Source organism: Muscardinus avellanarius, assembly GCF_963383645.1.
Source record: "Muscardinus avellanarius genome assembly, chromosome: 7".
Lineage (NCBI taxonomy): Eukaryota > Metazoa > Chordata > Mammalia > Rodentia > Gliridae > Muscardinus > Muscardinus avellanarius.
In genome coordinates this window covers 76,590,331-76,601,588 of record NC_137793.1, presented here as the reverse complement: position 1 = coordinate 76,601,588, position 11,258 = coordinate 76,590,331, and the positions used below count along the sequence as shown (strand labels likewise).

The 11,258-nt window shown below is 41.0% G+C and overlaps 1 protein-coding gene across 1 annotated transcript in view; it reads left to right on the top strand.

Moving 5' to 3' along the window:
- Positions 1-356: 356 nt before the first annotated feature.
- The window catches only part of PROX1 (prospero homeobox 1), a gene marked incomplete at both ends in the record, with an annotated part of 41,597 nt that continues 30,695 nt past the window's right edge, over positions 357-11,258 (top strand). Inside the window, 2 exons of the mRNA XM_080699384.1 lie at positions 357-2,087; positions 9,009-9,110. Coding sequence (XP_080555510.1) covers positions 357-2,087; positions 9,009-9,110 — 1,833 coding nt within the window. The remainder of the gene's footprint in view (positions 2,088-9,008; positions 9,111-11,258) is intronic.

Here is an 11,258-nt window from a genome sequence, read left to right as displayed (position 1 = left end):
TTTCTTCTGAAGATAAACAGTATCATTTTAGGCATTTGTGAAAGAGAATCATATTACTGGTGCTTAAGCAGTTTTTGCTTTTTTTTAAATCTTAATCCATCTTAAACCAGTGGAGCAGAAATATTTAAAAATGTTTCATTTCAAGCAGAGTGCATAATAAATTGCAATAATTGTAATGTGCCATAAATCCCAGAGCCTATGCATTTTGCATTTGATTCAGGATTGAGGTCAGGAAATTTGGAGAAATTTAAAGAAAATGATTCATCAGTCCTTTTGTTCTGTTGGCCAGGGTCCCGGGATTCTTGAGCTGTGCCCAGCTGACGAGCTTTTGAAGATGGCACAATAACCGTCCAGTGATGCCTGACCATGACAGCACAGCCCTCTTAAGCCGGCAAACCAAGAGGAGAAGAGTTGACATTGGAGTGAAAAGGACGGTAGGGACAGCATCTGCATTTTTTGCTAAGGCAAGAGCAACGTTTTTTAGTGCCATGAATCCCCAAGGTTCTGAGCAGGATGTTGAGTATTCAGTGGTGCAGCATGCAGATGGGGAGAAGTCAAATGTACTCCGCAAGCTGCTGAAGAGGGCGAACTCGTATGAAGATGCCATGATGCCTTTTCCAGGAGCAACCATAATTTCCCAGCTGTTGAAAAATAACATGAACAAAAATGGTGGCACGGAGCCCAGTTTCCAAGCCAGCGGTCTCTCTAGCACAGGCTCCGAAGTACATCAGGAGGATATATGCAGCAACTCTTCAAGAGACAGCCCCCCAGAGTGTCTTTCCCCTTTTGGCAGGCCTACTATGAGCCAGTTTGATATGGATCGCTTATGTGATGAGCACCTGAGAGCAAAGCGTGCCCGGGTTGAGAATATAATTCGGGGTATGAGCCATTCCCCCAGTGTGGCATTAAGGGGCAATGAAAATGAAAGAGAGATGGCCCCGCAGTCTGTGAGTCCCCGAGAAAGTTACAGAGAAAACAAACGCAAGCAAAAGCTGCCCCAGCAGCAGCAACAGAGTTTCCAGCAGCTGGTTTCAGCCCGAAAAGAACAGAAGCGAGAGGAGCGCCGACAGCTGAAACAGCAGCTGGAGGACATGCAGAAACAGCTGCGCCAGCTGCAGGAGAAGTTCTACCAAATCTATGACAGCACTGATTCTGAAAATGATGAAGATGGTAACCTGTCTGAAGACAGCATGCGCTCGGAGATCCTGGAGGCGCGGGCCCAGGACTCCGTGGGGAGGTCTGATAACGAGATGTGTGAGCTAGACCCAGGACAGTTCATCGACCGGGCCCGAGCCCTGATCAGAGAGCAGGAGATGGCGGAAAACAAGCCGAAGCGAGAAGGCAGCCACAAAGACAGAGACCATGGACCCAACTCCTTACAACCAGAAGGCAAGCATTTGGCTGAGACCTTGAAACAGGAACTGAACACTGCCATGTCCCAAGTGGTGGACACCGTGGTCAAAGTCTTTTCGGCCAAACCCTCCCGCCAGGTTCCTCAGGTCTTCCCACCTCTCCAGATACCCCAGGCTAGATTCGCAGTCAACGGGGAAAATCACAATTTCCACACCGCTAACCAGCGCCTGCAGTGCTTTGGCGATGTCATCATTCCGAACCCACTGGACACTTTTGGCAGTGTGCAGATGCCCAGTTCCACAGACCAGACAGAAGCACTGCCCCTGGTTGTCCGCAAAAACTCTTCTGACCAGTCCGCCTCTGGCCCCGCTGCAGGGAGCCACCACCAGCCCCTGCACCAGTCGCCTCTCTCTGCCACTGCGGGCTTCACCACCTCCACTTTCCGCCACCCCTTCCCCTTGCCCTTGATGGCCTACCCGTTTCAGAGTCCCTTAGGTGCTCCTTCTGGCTCCTTCTCGGCAAAAGACAGAGCCTCTCCTGAATCCTTAGACTTAACTAGGGATACAACGAGTCTGAGGACCAAGATGTCATCCCACCATCTGAGCCACCATCCCTGTTCACCAGCACACCCACCCAGCACAGCCGAAGGGCTCTCCCTGTCGCTCATAAAGTCCGAGTGTGGCGATCTTCAAGACATGTCTGAAATCTCACCCTATTCGGGAAGTGCAATATCCTTTTTACTTTCCTCCTAAGGAACAAATGAAAGAAAAAGCAAAAAACAGGTTTCCCAAAAGGTCAGGTTTACACAATATGTAGAATAACGTAGATTAGTGCCTTCTTGAGAATGCCCTCTTTCCTGTTATTCGATGTAATAGGCTTTTATCAGCATGCACCTGGCATTTCTGATTGCAGGAAGGCTCAGAACTAAAAGGACATCTTTGCAACTTTCACGACTTGTTAATTGCCGTGAGGAGCTGGTATCTAATGTGCTTTTCCAGCAGTGTACTTTTTCTGCTGTTCTTCCTGTATACTTTCTCATTTTTTTTTTTCTAAGAGTAGATTCTGAGATGGGAAGAAAGGTCTCTTTACCAGTGTTGAATTCTCTCAGATATTTTACCAGGATGGTAAGTTTCATTATGAAAGAAGGAGAAAAGTCAGTTTTCAGATTCATAAGTTTCCATTAAAACGATCCCTCACTTTAAACTGTCTGCAAGTCTCCTGATCTGCTTAAAGAAGGCCTGATTAAATCTCATGAAGAACACTCTGTTGGGGAGAAGCTGCCATGGTAGAAGAAAGATGGATGTGGGTGGAATTTTAGGTTCTCTTTAATCTTTAAGGGAGACTTCTTTAAAATATATATATATATAATACATATATATATATGTATATATATTATATATATATTATATATATATACAGGTACTGATTTATTCAGATGGCATCGGCCTCTCTCGTTCAACCAAGGTCTGTTCTTTGGGCCTGGTGCAGCTGCCTCTATGCATGATTAACCTCTGCTCAGCCATACACAGAAATCTTTTGTCCTAACATACACAAAGCAAATTATTTTGGAAAGCAAGAGAACACAATTAAATATAAAACTCAGCTGTATTCGACTTAAAAATGGCTTTCTCTTTTAATGGCTTCTTTAAATTCTGAACCTGGCTTTTATGTAGAGATGCCAGCTATCATTTTTAGTAGACCTATCCTGAACTCCAGCTATTTTTAACTAATGATTTTTTTCCCCTAGTAAATCAGGTTCCCTCAGTATATTTTTTTTAAATCTTGCAGTTGTTAGTCTTTTGGGGTAGTCAAATAATAGCATTTGGGGGCAGGCTGAGGCATGTTTCTTGTATAATAACCAGATGGATATAAAATTTAGCAATTAATGTGTCTGTTACAAAATTGAGGATTTTGAGCAATCGTCTTGATGACTAGAGATTGACATTTTAGTATCTAAGCCCTCTTCAGAAGCTGCCACTAAGTGCAAAGTCCTGACTATGGTAGAAATGTTTCCCTAAGACACCCTTTATCCAGCTCTCAGGGGTGGTAAGGTGAATTGGAGCCACAAGTATGAGACTCCTCGGGCAGTTAAACATGGAGTCCCTTTTCATTGGAAGAAGAAGAGAAGAACATTGGAAGATAAAGATTTTGCGGTATTAGATTTGAATATTGGCTGGGTTGCTGATTTAACTCGGACCTCTCAAAGATCTGAAATTCAGTGTGCCAGTCGTGAAGTTAAGGTACACCAAGCACCACGCCTTCTATACATTATGAATAGGCAAGAAATTTTGGTTAACATGATTGGAATATAGCTATTGGTGATGAGAAAAGCAAAGTAAGGACACACAGTACTTGGATGGTTTTTCACCCTTCCAAGAACATCTTTTGAAGTTCATGCCAGGCCAGTGTCTAATGCTAGACCCTGTTATACCTCAGAGATCCCTGAGCTTCATTGTGAAACAAGTAGTGAAGTAGTAGTGATAGTAGGTACCCTCCTCACACACACACAGTTGTCATGTACACATGTGTCAAGGGCACATAAATCATACTAAACTTTTGCTCATGATGCTAGTTTATATAGTGTTTTATTTTATCTTAGATTTCTCATTATAACCAGTTACAGTTATGCCTGTGCTTTTTATTTTTTTAAGTTAGTTTGGTCTTCTAGGAAAGAAAAACTTTTTAGATGGCTGTAAGGGTCAGCCATGTTGACATTCTCATTCTCTCTCTCTCTCTCTCTCTCTCTCTCTCTCTCTCTCTCTCTCTCTCTCTCTCTCTCCTTTCTCTCTCTCTAAATCTTCTGAGGAATTTTGAAAATTTGAATGGAAAAAAGTTCCTTCTATTTCTACACGTTCCAAAGGCTATAAAGAAAATATAGTTGCTCCTTTTGCAAAGGAATAACTTCTGCTGTCCCTGCCAATACAAGATTCTGTCGAACCATTATGGTGAGAAGTACTCATGATATTGTGTGAAATATTAGTTGCGCATACCCGGGGTTGTTTCTTTCATGAAAGAGCTGAAGTGTTTTTGGCCTCTTGTTGTAATAATAACTGCATTTTCCACATGTTGGCCTTCTAACCTCTGGTTCTTTCTCTTTCTCCTCTACTATATCATCCTTTAAACCACTCATTTTATTAATACGTTGTTCCTCAGAAAGAAGATAGACTATTTTTTTTAATAGTCTCCACAATTCTGAAACAACTGAGAATTTTAAGTGCTCATTCACAGACTGGATCCCATCTCTATCTCTGTATGGCAATGACTTCTTCCCTCAATTTACCTAATAGTAAGCAATATTATACTATTCTACTATTTTACAAAAGTTTATCTATTCAAACTTAGACAAAATTCCAAAGCTTAGCTTGAAGAAATCTCTGAGAATCACAACAGGTGATGTTTTACTTCAATTTTGGGGATACAAAGCCATATATCCACCCATTGTATAATTATTTCTAGAAAAGATCAATAGAAGTGACCGGAAGTGGAATGAAATAGCACTGCTATGATTGTCATTACTATGTTTTGCTTTTAGTTCATGGCTTTCCAACTTGTTATCAATAATTTAAGTCTTAAGGAACCATTCTTTTCTACTCCCAAAGGGTCTCATCTATTTTTTTTAAACAAATAGCCAAGATAAGAACTAACAAGAATATAAGTATATGGAATTCATTCTAAGACAAGCACATTAAATATATATGCTCTGAATAATAGAGCACCCTACCTCATTACCCCCTATAGGAGGAAGGAAATCGTGAATGTGTGCACATCAAACTGGATAGCAATGCACCTGGTCAAAGAGCTCATGTCTTGGCTATCAAAAATGTGTTCGGTATCTTTGCAAATGAATCTATTTAATCAAATATTAAGTTTTATTCAAATCCCCAAAGAAACAGCCAGCCAATTGCTTTTCTTTGTGATGTTCCTTGCTGTTCATCCTCTTTGCATCTCAAGAAAAAAAAATAGCTTTGTCTAGGCCTCCAACATTTGCATGCACCCAATTAAAGCCGAATAATAGTATTATAAGTCGTTAAGATGTGCAGGTGAAGAAACCAAGCCTGTTCTTTGTGACAGTCAGCTTTCTCCTACTTGTTTTTTAGCACGAGTGTTAAAAAGAACTTGAAATCGGAAAAGAAAATTGTTTAGTGGTACAAAATTAAAATTCAGGCAAAACATGGATTAAAAACAAATTTCTAAAATCTGAAACAATCCACAGAAGTTGATCTTTTACACTTTTAGAAGTCTTGTGGGGCCATAGTAATTCAATTAGTTATAGTGATACATGTAGATTAAAGAGTGAAAGACTGTGAGCTCCTGAGCTCCCCACTACCCCCAAAAAATTATAAATTTCAGAGAGAGAGAGAGATTTCCATAAACTAAACATCCCTCTATGTTGAGCGTCTCAGTGGAGTAGCAATTTGCTGTATCACTATCATTAAATAAGAGAATTTAGGTCTTTTCTCCCCATTTAAGATTTCTAGGGAAAGCTTCTTAGAAACAGAAAATCAAAGAACAAGGAGAAAACTGAAGTCCTTTAGGTTTGAAAATACTTTAGAAAATGTAAGGAGTCCCAGTCTAGCTGCTTGGAACTGCAGCATGTAACCCCTAGCCACAATCCCAAGTTCAACTGGAATAAAAGAATCTTCTTCCTCTAGCCTTCACAACCTATTATTCCTCCATTTGCCTTTTTGCTGCCTGGGCTGCTCCTCCTGCTGCTGCCATTTAGGTAAGATTATATTGTGCTGGGTAAACAGACAACACTTAGATTCTCAGGTTGTTTGGACACCGCTTTAGTTTCAGCTGCACTGCTCTGCTTCTCTGATCTTTTATATTCCCCAGCAGATGTCTTTCATTAATTTATGGATTTATCATCTTTTCTTTTCTTCCCCTTTTTCTTTTTTCTTTCTCTCTCTCTCTCTCTCTTTTTTTTTACACCTGGCAGCTGTCTCAAGTTTCAGCGGTTATTGTCTATTTTGCATTACACATAGAATTGAATGTCATCTGTCTTCACAAAGCTATGGCTAAGAGAATCGAGGCAAAGCCACATGAGCTGCTGGGACAGATCTTGTTTGCGTTCCATCCCCCCTCTGCCCACCCCCCTTTACCTCCTTAATATTTATTTGTGCTCATTTTCTTTCCTGTCCTTGAATGGAGCTTAGCTCGTGCTCAGTACAGCTGTATGTTTACTGAATCTATTCCATCATGAGTCATTGTGCGTGTGTAAGTATCCAGGAAACAGCTAGTGCTTTCTTGGAAGAACAGTTGCTTTTCAGCACAAGCACTTAAAAGGGAAATTAACCAATTGGTCAGTTCAGATTTATTTTGAGGAGAAAAAGAGGATTATCTAACTGTTGGCTTTTAAATGTTTCATTAGCTATTTTTAATAGTTTATTAGAAACATATATTTTATGGGAATTTTATCTTAATCACACAATGAACAAGAGATAAAGATTTATTCTGTGTTCCATTTCAACGGATCAATTCCAAGTACTACCAACAGGAAACATTTTGAAGCAAAAACGAACTTGAGAAATCCAAATTAGAATTTTTTTTTTCACATGGAACAAAAAAGCCTCTAAATCCTGATCAAAACATAATGGATATTTTATTTAAAAATCCGATAAAAAGAACTAAAATATCTTAGCAAATTCTGGATGAATGGGAAGCTTCAGGAAGTTTTGGTATTTCTATGCCTCTCTGGGAAGCACAGCAAAATAATTAGTATTTTATACAAGACCAAATTTTGAAGGATTTGGGGCTTATAATTAATTAAATGTTCGAGGTTATTTTAATGTAGCCGGCTGAAAGAAAAGATTAGAACTCAGATCTGAGAATATTTGTGGAAGTTTGAGCTCGCCTAAAACTCTTATTACGAGGCAATAGGAGACAGCTTGCAACTATTATTTCACTTACCATTTGGACAGATGGTCTTGAAGTGTGCTGGGGTCCTTTAGTCTTCTCTATCAGTCTAATGGAGGTTACTGGAGGGCCTTTCCGCTCGTTCCTTGGCACAAGAAGTATGTCAGTCATAAATTATCGTCTTTGTAATCATTAAGGACCTCAAACAAAAACACAAGTTCAGTTAAGGTGCTTTGGCTCACAGATATAAAATCAAATTTTCTTCCTTGGGTGTTTATTTTCAGTTTAAAGTGCAGCTACACACAAAACCACAACGCTGAACTTTTCTATTTGCAAACGAAGGTGATCTTTTTTTTTTAATTGCATAGGGATATGAGAGAGAATGTTAATTGGACAAATTCTCCGCAGAATATTTGGTTAAACACTCCGTTTTAAGTCGTCAAGAGCTTATCAATATTAATTTGACCATGCTTCTCCAGTACCTCTCTGGTTCCCCTCCATTCTTACGATTAGTCACACTAAACTTGACGGAGGTCACTCAGAAACCTTTATCTTCTCAACTGGCTGTGCCTCTTTCTTCATAAGAAGTGAAATTTTGTTGGGTAGTTAAGGGTATGCGTGTGTGCTGGTGTGCACATTTTCTTTCCTTTTTTTATTTTTTTTTCCTCCTTTTTCCCAGACTCTCCTGTAAGAGAAAATCCTTAGAGAAGCTTCTAGGAAGGACCCTTAATTGACCTTGTGGGGGACCACATTGATTTTCTCCACGTGCATCTTCATTTCTGATAAATTATAAAGCCATTAATTTGCTGAGGAAATGGCAGGGCCAGGCTGCAGCACAGATGTGACCAGAGCCATCTCAGCTCTGAGCCTGCCGAGGAGTGCCAAGAATCTGAGCGAGAATCAGGAAGCCGGGATTGTTATGGTTAGCCTCACATTCTCTTGGGAACTGTTTTAGTTGCTGCTGTTTACAGATCTAAAAGGTAATGATGTTTCCAGATAAATAGGCCTTCTTATTTGGGGTAAGTGGCCATTTATTGATCTGCTAGCCCACATTTATTGATTTGTTAGCCCCAACTACTGTGTCGCTCTCAAAGGAGTTAACTATAAATCCAGAACAGGCAAATTGTATTTGGTTTTGGACCGTTGCTTTAACAAAAGGGACACCCCCCACCCCCTCCCTGTTCTCCCTGTGCCAAAACTACCCTTCCCAAGTTTGAGCTGTTATTTTAATGGCAACAATTAAAAGGAGATAAAAATAAGAGAGGAAGAAATTGAGTCAAGAAGCCCCATTTGGTTAGCACTAAAAAGTAAAAGAAGCTTACACAACAGAGCCAAAAATATTGCTTTTTCTATTTTCACGTATGTCAGTGGAATCATTTGATGTAAACTGCGGTGTGGAGAGCAAAACAAACAGAATTGCAATTGTGGAGAATGAAAAAACTCTTGCAGTACATGTGGGGTACATTTGTCTCCTTAGCAACAAGTGAATATATGGATAGGGTAGAGACCTAGATCAGAGGGGAGATTTGGCCATCCTCACCGCAAAGTAGTCAAGAATCTGCAACTAAACTGAGCCTCCTCAACCACTGCGTCTGGCGATTCCTGACAGGCAGTGGTCCTCGTGAGCAAACGGCAGTAAGTTAGCAAGGGATTCCATAGTCAGTGCCGCAGACCTTCCAGCACTCCTGGGATCGCTTGGTGGGCCTCCAGACATTCTTGGGGCGAATGAATGGGCAGGAGTGACAGGTCCTTATTATTTACAAAATTTTTCACCTTAACCAATTGCATCCTACATGCAGGAAGGATTGTCACCCAATCACTTGAAAAAAGCAAAGCTCATGTTCTTTTATACCCGTTACCCCAGCTCCAATATGCTGAAGACCTACTTCTCCGATGTAAAGGTAGGGATTTTTTATTACTAGTTTTCTTCCATGCATGTGGTAGTGATGTGAACTTTCAGAAGTCAATGGAGATGAATGTGGAACCGGCATATTAATACACCTGTGCTGTAACTGATTGGATGCACTTGTCCTTTTGTCTCAGGGTGTGTGGAGCAAGGATGCTGCTTGTGCATTAAGACAGAAGGACTGCTATTTCCAAGTCACATGGGTTCCTCCTGTAGCCTGGGAAACTTAGCCTCTATCTTTATATATGTTTTAGTAGCTTCTTAGGAGAAATTTCCACTGGTAATAGCTGGATGTGCTTTAGAGAATATTTTCCCCCTCCCCTCTGCAACAGTAAACTGTTTCTGTTTTTGTTTCTGTTGGTTTCCCCATATGAAAGCAAACTCTAGCACCTCTTTTTCCCCCTGTCGAAAAGGAGCGTACATTGAAATTCTCTATGCAGTAGCTGCTTAAAAACAAAAGTGATGATTGTCTCTTATTTACAACTTAATTTGTTGTTGATGTAGAGTACACTGAGCATAAGGAGAATGAATAAAGTGACAGATTCAGGACACATTATTCAAATGAGGATATGAAAGCTGTCGGCCTACAGCTGCAGCCTCCCTCATTCTACAGAATATCGGGACCTCCTGGTTCTCTGTGCGTGTGTTTGTGTGAGCATGTGTGTGAGCGTGTGTGTGTGTGTGTGTGTGTGTGTGTGTGTACTTTAAGTAATTGTTTGCATCAACTTGATGTTGTGTTAATTATCTGTAACTTTTTAAAACATAGATTGGGTTTTGATGATGATAATGACACACATGGCATCATTATCCAAGGAACTTGATAAACATTACATTAGCTGAGATTAGTTTATTAGGGTTGGGTGGTTTTTCCCCCACCTCCCCTGCCTACCCCCATATGTACAAGTTCTTATTTCTGCCACTGAGAACTCACAAGCTGCCAAACCCTGCTCCCTTGTCCACAGCCTCCTCCACACTGCACCCGAGGCACCGGGTGCCCAACAGCTCTTTTGGTTCCATTTTGCAGGCCGGCTCCTGTCAGTGCCCTTCATCAATGTTTTATTTGGCCTTATAAGAAAAGTTCTGTTTTTCCTCCTGCCTGCCTTTGAATTGTGTATCAACTCAAGCCTTTTATTTGTCTCCTTCCCTGGCTGTTCTCCTTAAGGGGAAGGCATATTTTCTCCTTATTCACTGCCAACAAACTGGGAAGGCTGGGGAAGGCAGAGAAAGCCAGTAATGTAAAGGGCTGGCTGAGAACCACCAAACACACAACGGGCTAACACAGGAGGCCACTGGGAAAGGGATTTGGGCTTCTTGGGGGGATCTAGAACAGACCTATTGAAGGGAATTTGTCAAGGGGTGGAGGACTGCCCAGCTTCTAGAGCCTGGAAGAACCTGTTAAAGCCTGTCTTCCAGGAACTCCTCCCAGAGCTTGATGCTAAAGGGGGAACTCAGAACCGAGGGAGGAGAAGACTCGTGTGTGTGTGTGTGTGTGTGTGTGTGTGTGTGTGTGTGTGTGTATGTCCATATTACCTCCTCCGCTCCTCTCAGTGCAATGATTTACAGCATTGTGATGAAATTATGGCAATACCTTATATTATTTATATAGCACTTTTTATCCAGGAGGCCAAAGAACTTTATAAACGGCACACATAGGGATCACATACCCACCATTGAAATGTAGCCACCTGGAGGGTAGGCAGCAGCAGCCATTCAGAGCCAACACCACCCAGCGGCAGATGTAAACATTACAAACATTCATATTTTTGTGTGTTTATACATGAGATGGGGGGAAGGGTAAAGTAGGGTAGATTACTGATCTATAGCTTTATAAATACTGTGCAATGGAAACCAATAAGAAACGGTTCCAATTTCTTCAGAATACACCCATCAATTCAGCTTTTCAAATAAAAACCTACTGTGTATAGATAATGACAAAACACCCAGGTAGATATTTTAGAAAAAGCTATTATTGAGATTATAGATTTTGTCCATACCTCAACCATATTGGGAGAGAAGGCTGTTAAAAGTATACATGAGTCTGGCTAAAGAACCATTCTCCATTCTAATGGAGGGACAGCAGTAGGATGTATAATGCAAAGCAGAAAATCACCAAAGGTCATTTCTCTTTTATTTTTAGAGTGAA